Source organism: Engraulis encrasicolus, chromosome 11 (assembly GCF_034702125.1).
Source record: "Engraulis encrasicolus isolate BLACKSEA-1 chromosome 11, IST_EnEncr_1.0, whole genome shotgun sequence".
In the NCBI taxonomy this organism is placed as follows: Eukaryota; Metazoa; Chordata; class Actinopteri; order Clupeiformes; family Engraulidae; genus Engraulis; species Engraulis encrasicolus.
Window position 1 is genome coordinate 36,460,721 of NC_085867.1, and position 12,500 is coordinate 36,473,220.

The 12,500-nt window shown below is 47.0% G+C and overlaps 1 protein-coding gene across 1 annotated transcript; it reads left to right on the forward strand.

The window, feature by feature from the left end:
- The first annotated feature begins 5,878 nt into the window (after positions 1–5,878).
- On the forward strand, positions 5,879–10,370 carry LOC134458965 (zinc finger protein 703-like). Its single transcript, XM_063211330.1, has 2 exons — positions 5,879–6,673; positions 7,654–10,370. The coding sequence occupies exons 1-2, from the start codon at positions 6,410–6,412 to the stop codon at positions 9,319–9,321; spliced, it is 1,932 nt and encodes a 643-aa protein (XP_063067400.1). The 5' UTR covers positions 5,879–6,409; the 3' UTR covers positions 9,322–10,370.
- The last annotated feature ends 2,130 nt before the right edge of the window (positions 10,371–12,500 follow it).

The window sequence follows — 12,500 nt, forward strand, 5'->3', positions numbered from 1 at the left end:
CTGAAACAGGCTACCCTGACAGGACAGGTAAGACGTTCAGCAATGGTGGTGGTGGTGATGATGGTGGCTGTGTTGTGGTCTGCAGGATACGATATGATTTTTATAAATTATTATTATAAATTTTATGGCATTTTTGGCATTTATAGCACGGTGCAGCACTAGTCACAATGTAGGCAGGCATATGCATACAATGAGGCGATATTCCAAACTTCCAAGTTGAATTAATGCTAGAGTCAAACAATGGCGGAAAACATTACGTAATGAGAGCCCCGTTGGCTATTTGCCCCCTAGATGATACTTCCAGTGTCGTGCAAAGTGCTCCCGTCGTCCTGAAGGAACTATGTGCACTCGGTCACACACAGTTGCATTGCATGCGAAATTTAAAGCACACAGCAAGCATATCTCCGACCTACCACGACTCGTGCTACTAGACCCCTTCCCCGACAGGACAGGAAAGCCACACAGAAACGGTAGCGTGCCACTGGACTGCTACAACGGCTATCCGGGTTCGATTCCGGCTCAGGTTATTTCACGATCCTTCCCTGTCTCTCACTTCCTGTCTCTCTCACACTACTGTACCAAAATAAAGGCATAAATCCAAAAAAGTAAGAAATGGTAGCATGGTTGCTGTGCTGTGCTACAAGTGGTGGCTTTTGCTGTATCGTGGTGTGGTGGTGAAGGGGGAGGGGGACTTTAGAGAGGCTACCCTCTCCCCGACAGCAAAACCACCCAGAAATGCTAGTGGGCCATGGTGGTGGACGGGACACTGAGACAGGCTACTATAGTGCTACTACCCCCCATACCCCTCCAACCCCCTTGCCCGACAGGACAGGAAAGCTGCCCGGCAGGCCGACCCTCAACAACAGGAAACGGCAATCAGTCACTGACAAGACGACACATCTGTTGACGACCAACTTCAAGGTGACCCATGAAAAGTTTAGGAGCGCTCCCCCATTGTTTGGGGCTGTCCCCTCCCGGCGGGGGGTGGTGTGGTGGGCCGGGGTGTGATGATGGTGGGAGAATGGAATGGTGGTGGTGGGGAGAGGTGGAGGGGTGGAGAGGTGGAGAGGTGGAGGGGGTGGAGGTGAAGTGCACTCTCTCTATTCTCTCCTTCTCCTCCTCCAACCCCCCACACTGCTTCTCTTTCTTTTCCCCATTGACTTGGACCTCCCATATTGGGGAAATATATAAAAGAAAACACAAAAGTATTCAAATAAGGACAATACAATCGTAATAAGGCACATATCATGAAAGTGACTCGTTTCTCAGTTTCCTCATATGATATAAGTAAGGCACATGCACATTTCATGAACTGCGAAATACAAACATTGTATATGGAATCTGTGTGTGAACTGCCATACTATAAAAATGCCATGTTTCTTATATAAAATTTGTACATCCATGTCAGTTTCATATTTTATTACATTACATTACACTTAGCTGACGATTTTATCCAAAATCGACTTACATACTGTATGGGTTACAGTCCCCGGAGCATTGTGGGGTTGGATGCCTTGCTTAAAGGGACACTGTGTGAGATTTTTAAGTATTCATTATGACCGGAAAAATTGCACTTTTCATACATGAAAAGGGGGATCTTCTCCATGGTCTGCCATTTTGAATTTCCAAAAATAGCCATTTTTAGCTGCAAAAATTACTCTATTTGGACCATACTAGAAAATATTTGTTTATTACTTAGTAAACTTTCATGTAAATATCAAATTTGGCGATAGCCAACCCAGTTTCAATGAGCAGCATAGTTGCAGTACCTTTTTTGACCATTTCCTGCACATTGTCCCTTTAAGGTAAGGTAGGTGTAGGGAGAGGTAGGGGTGGGATTTACACCTGCAACCCTCTGTATTTAAGTCCACCTCCCTAACCACGCGGCCAAAGATGCTCGTCATGGTATTTGATTGGTGTCTTTGCTCCATCTGTTCGAACGGCGTTCAAAAAGGTTCAAGTTTGTTCGGACTTGGTTAGGACCTTGTTAGCAGCTCCTGCTAACAACTAGGCAGTCCTGTCAACGCAAGGAAAAGGCCACTGCTGCCCCTTTTTACTTACAGTACATAGTATATCTTCTTCCAGAATTCCTGACATCCTGCGCCGTCCTTTTGAGTGCGGCTGCCCTGCTGCCTTTGTCCTCCTGACCCTCTCCTCTGCACTCGCCTTTGCCCTCTAATTTCACCTGTTCCCAGACAGGATCTTTTACCCACAACACACCTCCTCAGGTTCACATCACGTCCACATGCCATACCACCACATGGAGTGGAGCCAGGCCTGTCACAACCAGGCAAGCAAACTAGGCAGTTGCTTGGGGCCCCCAGATGAAAGGTGGCCCCCTCGTAATGACTATCTATGTGCTTATATGTTGTATGTTGTATGATATCTGTTGTATGATATGTTTGTGAGTGTCGCAGTACTGTACTTACCTAAATTCAATGACCGAAAAATACTAGTGCTATTCCGCCCTACAAAGCAAAAAGGCAGTGACGACATTGTTGTTGACAATCCGTTATTAGGATTTTAATGACATATACTGTATATCAGCATATAAAGTTAAATAAAATGATTGGTCCGCAATCAAGGCAAGTAGCATAAAGTAACAAAACTCTCACGTGTCAATAATATACCAACATTTTGGATTTTACTCAGCTCAGAGCTCTGTGTAGTTACTGCCTTTTTATTTTGTAGGGCAGTATTGAAATATCTCTCAAGGTAGATCCTCCCCCCAAGGGGTAGGGTAATGGCTAGGGATGTAAATAAAATTGAAAAGTATCGATGTATCGCAAGTAGGGATGCACGATGTGAACATTTTCGTCCGATACCGATATTCGATATTGATATTGCGGTTTTGGCCGATAACCGATATTAACCGATACCAATGTTTTTTTGTTTTTTTTAAAGAGATAACATTTAACACAGACTGACAATGATGCAAACAAATTGAATTTATGTCACTTTTTAACTCCCTGTGATAAAATTAGATACAAAATAGAGACAAACTAGAGGACAAACAATGAAAGTCACCCTCAAGTCCAATCTTTTAGAACCGTAACATATTAAAAAAAACATCAGCGTTAACATCAGCCCAGTTTTACCCATCGGACCGATGCCCGATGTGTTGAGAAATGTCAAATATCGGCCAATACCGATACATCTGGCCGATACATCGTGCATCCCTAATCGCAAGTATCGGCCAGCGATTTAATCAAATCGCATCGTATCGTGGGGCATTCTTAAGAATCGAAAAGAATCGAATCGCTGGCCCCTGTGCAATGCCCTAGCTCCATAACACAATAGTAGTGGAAAAGTATTGGAAAAATCGAATCGAACCGAATCACATCGTATCGTGGGGAATTCTTAAGTATTGAAAAAAATCGAATCCCTGATTTAAGAAATCGATACTATATCGTATCGTCATGAAGGCTGTGATTTACACCCCTAGTAATGGCCCAGAATGCTTCTTTGCCTAGGGCCCTCAAATACTTTGCAATAGCCCTGAAGTGGAGCACACGTGAAAAGCCGAGAAAATAAAGACTGACTGACATGATGGAGACTGACAGCTGGCCTGAACAGGCCGGATTTCATGTTTTGGGCTCTTTCTGTAAATAAGAGGGAAGGCTATAGAGCATCCAGAGAGAAAGGGACTTTGTATGGCTAAGTGCAAACAGCCATTTCAAAATGTCAAAAGACGTTCAGACGTTATATTATGTTTAGAGAATGTCGAATGCCATAAAGACTGAATCACGGTGGTAAACTAAAGAGGAGGAGAGAAGGAAGGACAGCGAACTAAAACAGCTCCAACATCATTGATTGTTTCTGATGTGCGGAGTAGGAGAAATGCCACAAGCCCTTAGCCTTAAGTCGCCGCTGAAAAAGAACAGCACAGGGAAGGGACTTTGGGTTGACTTGTTTTCTATTTTGTCTTGCCCACATGGAAAAGAGACAAACAAACGTTAAGACGCAAGAGACAGAGAAAGCACCGATGCAGTTGCCAGCTTTCCACCTCACAAGATGTTTTCATACCATCATGGTGTGTGTGTGTATGTGTGTGTGCGTGCGTGTGTGTGTGTGTGCGTCTGTGCCTGTTGCGCCTGCATGTGTGTGCGCTTGTGCGTCAGTGTTTACTGTATGTGTGTGTGAGACCTGTCACATTCTCATCATTTTCTAGCTTGGCTTGAGTGATAACATAAGTGAGGGTGGAGCGCATGGGCTGCTTTATCTGCCGGCAATCTGACACATGCCTGACATATGACACATAACTGCACGGTGATTCTTTCTGCTCGGGGGAAAACGGTACATGCTGCTATGCTGGTGTGTTGAAATATCTACAGTACATTTTTGCAGGGTTTCTGATAGGCTTCGGCCAGGCCCAGGACTAAGTCATCTAAAAGGGGCCCCCGCCCAAAACATAGGCTACAATGTAATGAGGACCCAATTTTGGGCCCCACCTTTCCCCTATAAGGCAACTGACCATTTTGTCCTGCCCGCTGTCGGCTTCCCTGCTTTTGTGTATGACTTCTTGGCCATCTTTTATTGTCAATTTGAATTACCGTACAATGTTTCAAGATATTTGTAATACATGACATCAAAGAACTGTTGTAACTGTAACAAAGAAGAAACATTTACATATAATTATGGGTTCATAATAAACTTGCAGAAATAATTGTGTTGGCTGAGTTGTAGGTCTACTAGCCTTTCGTTTTTTGGGGTTCAATCTTTTGTCTTGGGTCTACATTCCTTGGCACATAAGAGGATAGAAACTGCACCCACCCAATTTTATGAATGTTTCCCCCTCTTTTTTATCCATCCATTAAGGATAAAGGACAAATTTCTGCACTTGGTCGGGATTGCCACCACACTCCCCGGGATCAAAGCCTCTCAGGCTGCCTCTATTTCGGGCCGGCAGTAATGGCTCTCGTCAGCCATAATTTTAAGTACTTTAACCAATTCATCGCGTAATTAGGTTAGCAAAATTAGCCCATTGCCGAGGCAGTCCACAGCTTTAATGCAATAAAGTTATTAACATTCCGGATTTATAGACATGAATATAGAGTCACTCTTGTTTTATTACTTGTCCTCCACCCCCTCCTCCCCCTTCTTCTTCTACATGGCATGTGAAAGGGGGCCAGTGATGAAATTGACTCCTGTGATGCCGGGCAGATTTTATTTGATTTATCCCACTCATTCAGTTCAAAACAAGGGTGAATGGAGAGGATTGGTGTCCCGCAATTATGGGGTATGAAATTGTTTAAATTGGAAAAACCATAAAATGTAAGGCGGGGAGAATGAGGCATGTTAATGACGCACAAGATGATGATAATGGAGGTTCAGCCTAGGACACAGGCCCTTTTTACAGATGTATTTAATTAGCTTTACACAACACGGATGGTGATAAAATTTAGTCGGCATTCTGAATTGGAAAATATTGGGCTTGACAGTCCCCCATTGACTGACTGTTTGAAATTAATGACCGTTCCCTCTCACTGGTCAAGTGAGGGCATGACGTTAATGCAAAAAAGGCCTGCTCTAGCTCTACTCTTGAGATATGCAGCAGCAGTAAGCAGTTGTTCGCTTTAAGCGCCCTCTATCTGTCAAGATGGTGGACTACAGCAGCGCACGGTCACAAGACAATGTAAAAAGGTTGGAAGGTGGTGGTCTCTGAAGGTAGGTTTTCAGGGCTTCTTACACCAAGGACAAACTGATTTAAATTGTTACATGACTGCGTTTTGAGGAATGGTGTTGTCACTTGCGTGGCATAATGAATAGCCGCGCGACAATGGATATATGGGGGAACGAGACAAGGTGGCCCCGCCTTCGGCAGAGCGGCACCTACCCTCTCATTACGGATGCGGGGAGCGACCATTGGACGGCGGCTCGTTTACTTTGAAGGTCCTCTTCTCATTTTGTGCACTTGAAGTGTACATTGTAGAGAGGGAAACGCGTGCCGAGAGTGCGTGTGAAGCGAGAGTCGTCGTTTGCTCTCTTTCGCTCGGTTTTCATTTAAGGATTTCCCTCGCAGTCGAATAGACTAGTTATTACTGTATTGTAATTACAGCATTGGCAGAATATGTAAATGAATAGCAACTTTCAAAATCAACACAATTTTCTGTTTTGTGAGTCGGGTGAAGAGTTTCCTTTGGAATCCCGTTGGAGTGCGGAACGGAACTATGCCCGTTGATGGAATAATTCTTTTTGGTGATTTCCTTTAGCGGGAAACCGATACTGGTGGAAGCAGCCATATGGACCTTCGACTTGGATTATAAACTAAAAAGTAACAGCAAGAGTGCGACATATCAATAGAGTTTGTGAACAACATGAAACTAATAGGAATCTCGACCAGGGAAATGGGAGAATTCTGAGTCATCTTCTGCCGCCCTGCTCCAACCTCAACTGCGTTGCGCTCCAAATGAAAGATTTTCTCACTGGATCTAAGACGCACTGTGTACGCCATCTGACGCCAGACCCAACAATTTATGATTGTGAAGATAGCTGTAATTCTCCCAAAAGTGTTGGAATACAAAGCACTCTTGTCTCTACATTAACGCCTTTGGATCCTATTCGCCAAGCAAAGCGATTGCCTATCCGTATTCTCAAGATGTTGACCGCACACAGCCACTTGCTTCATCCGGAATACCTCCAGCCCCTGACTTCTGCTGCGGTTAGCATAGAGGTACGATTTCCAGTAGGTGTTACCGTGACACGGTTCGCAGTGCGCACAGTTGGGGAGTTGTAGCCTGCGCTGTTCTAATGTAAAATATAGCCTGTGACAGCACCGTAACCACGTCCCCCGTGAATCATAGCAATTACCAGGATTGTGTTATTTCCATCTTACGTTGTTTTCTTAAATGAATGTCCGTGTGGTTACAAATGTCAGAGATGGAAAGGACGCGCGTCAAATTACTGCTATTTTGCCGAGGTTTGTTTGGGCGCCCAATCTCTACGAGAACTTGTACATCACCATGAAACACGACGAGAAAAAGTGGTGTTTTAAGATTTGAAAAGCTTGTAACCTACCATACCTTGTGTCCAATCGTTACTGGACAGTCAAGTTACGATATTGATTCTAAATCATGTCGCCATTTTTGTCTACATGACGGAATGCCCAAATAGTTTTTTTTCTTACCCACGGCCAAGGGGAGGGAAATATATTAACTCTAGTAAAGATACTCTTCTTCCCCACGTCAAATCATGCAGTAGGCCTACTTTCCAAAATTGTCTTCATAATTTTTTTTGCTTGCGTGAAATATCGTAGTCAACCCAATAATTTAGAAATGAGTCGGGCAAAGCACACCTTATCTTACTCTGATTTACGCGTGACAATTACGCACAAACCGGAAAACATTTTAAACGTTAAAACAAAATTAGGCATACTCTATGATCAGTAAGTTCATGACACATATTCACTGTCGATGCCATTTGCTGAATAAAAACTTATGTCGTGGTCAAACAAATTTATTTTAAATTGAGATTCCATAGATGTATTTTAGTTGCTCATAAAACGCTGAAGTGCTGTGCATCACCACTGCCATTATGGCATGATATTGTCGAGCCTTTTACCCCCAAAAAATGACACAACACAGAAAGTTATATTGAGAGACATTGTGTATACACATATTAATTATTGTGCTAATTGCGTGATTTTGTTTACAGTTGGATGCCAAGAAGAGTCCCTTGGCCCTGTTGGCTCAGACGTGCTCCCAGATAGGCAAGCCCGACCCTCCACCCAACTCCAAGCTGGGCTCCATCTCCTCGGGGGGACACTCCGACAAAGAGCCCAGTTCTCGTTCCTCTTCCTCCAGCCTGAAGCTGGGCGAACACCGGCCTGTCCTGGAGGACAAGTCCAGCTTCAAGCCGTACGCAAAGGTGGGGTCGACAGAGTGCAGGAGGGATGGCGTGAGCTCCACTAGTAACTCTAGCAGCAACAACAGTGGGGGCAGTGACAAAGTTGGCTTCCGGGTCCCCCACAGCAACAACAACAGCAGCAACAGTACTGGCTGCTCCTCGTTCCCCCCTCACTCTGTCTCCCCGAACTCTAGGGTCAACTCGGGGTCACCGCCACAGACGCACGGCGCGCTGTCGTCACACAGACAGACACAGTCCCCCTCCTCCCAGACATCCATCGGACACTCACACATGCTGAACGGCGACCACAAAGGCGCCGACTCCACGAACTCTGACAGCGCGAGCAGCAAGAAGACGGAGGCGGAACGCGAGAGCAGCAAGTCCACAAATCATGACGCAGTTCAGCTGGCCAACTCCAGCCACGGCAGAGCCAGCGTCAACTCCAGCACGGGCAGCTCCGTGGGCAGCCCGCACCCGCACCACGACAGCAAGTCCGACTCCCAGTCCTCCCAGCCAGGTGGTGGCGGTAGCAGCCTGGGGCACGGACACATCACCCCCATCTCCCCTTTCAAATCCGGACACTCCGTCTTCCCCCTGCCCTCCTCCGGCATGGGCTACCACGGCTCCATCGTCGGAGCGTATGCCGGATACCCTTCCGGCTACATGCCCACGTTGGACCCCACCAAGACGTCCAGTCTCGCGGGGGTGCCGGGCAAGCACCCGAGCTCCAGCCCTCTGACGGGGGCCTCGCCTCCTTCCTTTATGCAGGGCCTATGTAGGGACCCGTACTGCCTGAGCTACCCGGGCGCCCATCACCTGGGAGGGGGTAGTGGCTGCAACACAACCTGCATCCACGACCCCACGTCCTCCTCCTCGGCACTCAAGCCCGGCTTCCCCCTGGTGTACCCGGGCCACCCCTTGCACTCGCTCCACGCCGGCGCGCTGACCTCCAGCATGACACCGACGACCCTCTCGCACCCGCTCTACACCTACGGCTTCGTGCTGCCCAACGACCCCCTGCCGCACGCGTGCAACTGGGTGTCGGCCGGCGTGGGGCCGTGCGACAAGCGCTTCGGAACCTCCGAGGAGCTGCTGGCGCACCTGCGCACGCACACCACCTCTCTGCCCTCGGCGGCCGCCGCCGCTGCAGCCGCCTCCTCTCTGGACAGCCAGGCCAAGCTGCTCTCCTCCGCGTACCCCGGTTCGTCCGCGGCTGCAGCCGCCGCTGCTGCAGCCGCCGCGTGCCACCTCCACCTCCCCCAGAGCAGCCCGTCCTCCATGCCCAGCTCCTTCTCACTGCGGGCGCCGCCCAGCCTGGGCCTGGCGCGCTACCACCCCTACGGCAAGGTGCCCCTGCCCGCCGCCGCCGCACACACCCTGCCTATGCACTCGCTGCAGGCCGGCGCCCCGTACTACTCGCACTACGCCCTCTACGGGCAGAGGCTGGGATCTGCGTCCGCCCTGGGCTACCAGTGAAACGAGGAGACGTGACGCGAAGTGAAGTCACGGTCACTCACAAGCGTAAATCAAGGAAGGTAGCCGGCATGGAGCTACAGTGATGTTGTGCCCACATGCAAGTATACATCCCATCGGCTTGCTGAAAAGAGAGGATGGGGTGAGGAAATTGGGCATGACTGCATGCCAACAGACTGACTGGGCACACTACACTACGCAAAGTCACTGGAGGAGCTGGTAGCGATAGCGTGTCCATGTACTGCCAGAGACTGCCAGACAGATACCCAAGCGGGTATGGGGGGGGGTTGAGGGCGTCCTATGCGAAAGTGTTTTTCCAGACTTGGGAAAGAAAGATCGTGTTGATTGTGAAACGTGCTTGTGATGCTGAGAAAATGTCTCTCTTGTTAGCAGAGCCGCTGGATGCATGCACGCTTTAGGGCCCTGGCTGTAGCAGAGACAATGCAGGCAGGCAGGCCAGAGCTTTCAAAGATTACTACAGAAATATGCCACCCGTGGACTTAACAGTTGTATTTATTTTCTACAGAGCGCTTCTTGCTTTTCATGTTTATATTCCAAAAATTTAAGTTTGTTCTTAATAATAATTCTTATACGATGATTGTAATTATGACAACACATACTGACTTAATCTAAAAAAATAAAAATAAACAAGGTTTATAGTTCATGGCGATGGAAAGACCACAGTTAAACCCATCTACAAGGAAACACAACGAAGCATTTTCCTTTTTTTCCTTCTTTTATTCTGCTACGTAAGCTTTCTTTCTTTTCATGTCTTTTTACGTTCTTTGCTTTTTTTCCTTTCATGGGTCTTTTCAGTTCAGGATGAATGTGCATGTCAAACTCTCGCCTCCTGCTCTTTGATGACGCTTGATATTTTTTATTTGTACAGCTGATGAATAATCTGTAAAGGAGATGTAATATTTTTTGTAATGTGTTTGAGTGAGCAGCCTCGGGTAGCAAAGAGACTTGAAGAAAAAACAAAAAGAAAACAAATGATGGCAGTGCTATCCATTTTAAACTGGGAGGTCTTATTTTGTTAAATAAATGACGTGATTATATTTAAATGTTGCCTTTCTTGTGTGTTTGTTCCAAATGCTCATTATGCTGCGGCTTATGTACTGTATCAAGGGTCCTGTGACTATAGCTGTGTGTGTAAAATCGCTTAAGCGAGGAATAAACTGCCATTGATTACCAATAGTCACAGTATCAAGGGAGAAAAATAGAAGTCGTCAATATTATAGCTCTTCTAACACAAGGTTATTAAGGTTAGCAACCTTCGCCTTTACAGTGGATTCCGATGCAAACTTAGCGGTGAGCACTACATCTCTGTCATCTCTGGAAAGGGCAGATTACTGCACAGGCCTATCGGGCACTGGTACAGGGGCCCAAGAGTCAAGAGGGCCCTGAAGCTCAAGCCTCTGTATTTCCATTCTCATATTGAGTTAAGATTGCACTTTTAACAACTGGATTTTCTTTTTTTTTTTCAAAAGGACTACCACCTATACCCCCAACAGCATAGACTCTCACATCTGGCCTAAAAGCCTGAATCGTTTTGTACGCTAGCAGCAGCCATTAAAGGGGGCCTTTCTTGTTGTCTGGCCCAGGGGCCCATGGAGTCATAAGCCGTCCCTTATCTCTGTGTCTTCCTCTGGAGACCTTTTGCCATGCCAGGAAGAGCAATATTGATCTACTTTCCTCCTCTACTTTTGCTTTCCCAGAAGCTCGATTGTCACCCGAGGCCAAATGTTGTCACACTTGTGACGGAGTGAGTTACAGGCCTGTACAGACATTGTCTGAACAAGACAATATTAGATGTCTTAAAGATACAAACATTATTTTTGAAACTTTGTTACAGTCAGAATGCCAAACGAAGAGGTTGCAATGTGTTGGTAAAGAATATTTAAGTCATAGTGATGTAAAGGTTCTAAAGAAACATCCAATAGCCTTTGTAAAGAGAACTTAGGGTTAAAATCCCTGAGAACATTTGTGACATAAGAGTGAGAACTGATGTCATAATCACATATGTGTCATTGTGCTGGTCAAATGGGGTGGAGAAAACAAACGGTTGATCCCATTGAAGTAGCGATATGCAAGTGCAAGGCATGGCATGGCAAGCGTAGAGCGGCCATTGTCTGCATGCATAGCAGGCCTTTGATGTGGTGAGGTGAGGTTGCCTGGGCCTATTGTTCTGTCACACACACACAGGTGATTGATGGTGTTTTTTTGGGGGGGTGACTCCACCCACCCTGGTAACTGGCAAGAGTGTCCTGGTCTGTCTACGATACCAGCCAAAGGCAAAGAACAGTCAACGGCGGAGTAGCCCTGAGTGTGTGTGGTGTATGTGTGTGTGTGCACACGCACACGTGCGTGTGAAGCCCAGCACCTCAAGAGTAGTGTTTTCACTTTCTCACAGAAAAGTGTTGGAAGAATGTGAAACTGTCTCGTCTCTTGCCCCAAACACCACCGCCCAAAACACACATACACACACCACTCAAGCCTCCACTCACGTGTGCTCGTGTCATCGTGGAAGAAGGGAAGAAAAAACGGGAAAAAAGAATGGCAAAGTTGCTCTTTCGGCAGCAGTGCAAATGTTAGGGCACAGAGTCTCACGTTTGTCATTAATCTTGTTTGACTGCACTGCAGCGGGGCCGTGGCTGGTTACGAGGACAGAACGTAAAGAAATAAAGGCCCTTTGATGTGCTTCCGCCACCACCGCCGCCACAGCCACTACGGTCAGGGTAATTAATCCTCCAGGAGTGCCACAGTGGACGCTTCAATTAGATTTAATTAACGTTGAGTCATATTGCCCTCATGAATCATGCTTCTATAATTATCAGATTAATGCCACCGAGTGCCAGACGCGTCGACTCGAGTCGACTCACGGCGTGCACCTTTTCCCTAAGGGGAAGGGGAAGGGGAAGGGGAGGAGAAAAATGCAGAATCGCTCCTGAGTGAGCAGGGAAGCCAAACAGGAGGAGGAGAAGGGCAAACAGGCCACTTGTCCTGGGCCCATGGAGGGAGAGAGAGTGGCCCAGAATTGGGCCCTCATTACATTGTATGTATTGGGTTGTGGTGGGGTGTTTTTTATGCCTTTGTCCTGTGCCCAGTCAAAGCTGTCAGCTGCCCTGGGGAGCAGAGAATGTCTTGCTCCTGAGTGAGCAGGGAAGCCAAACAGGAGGAGA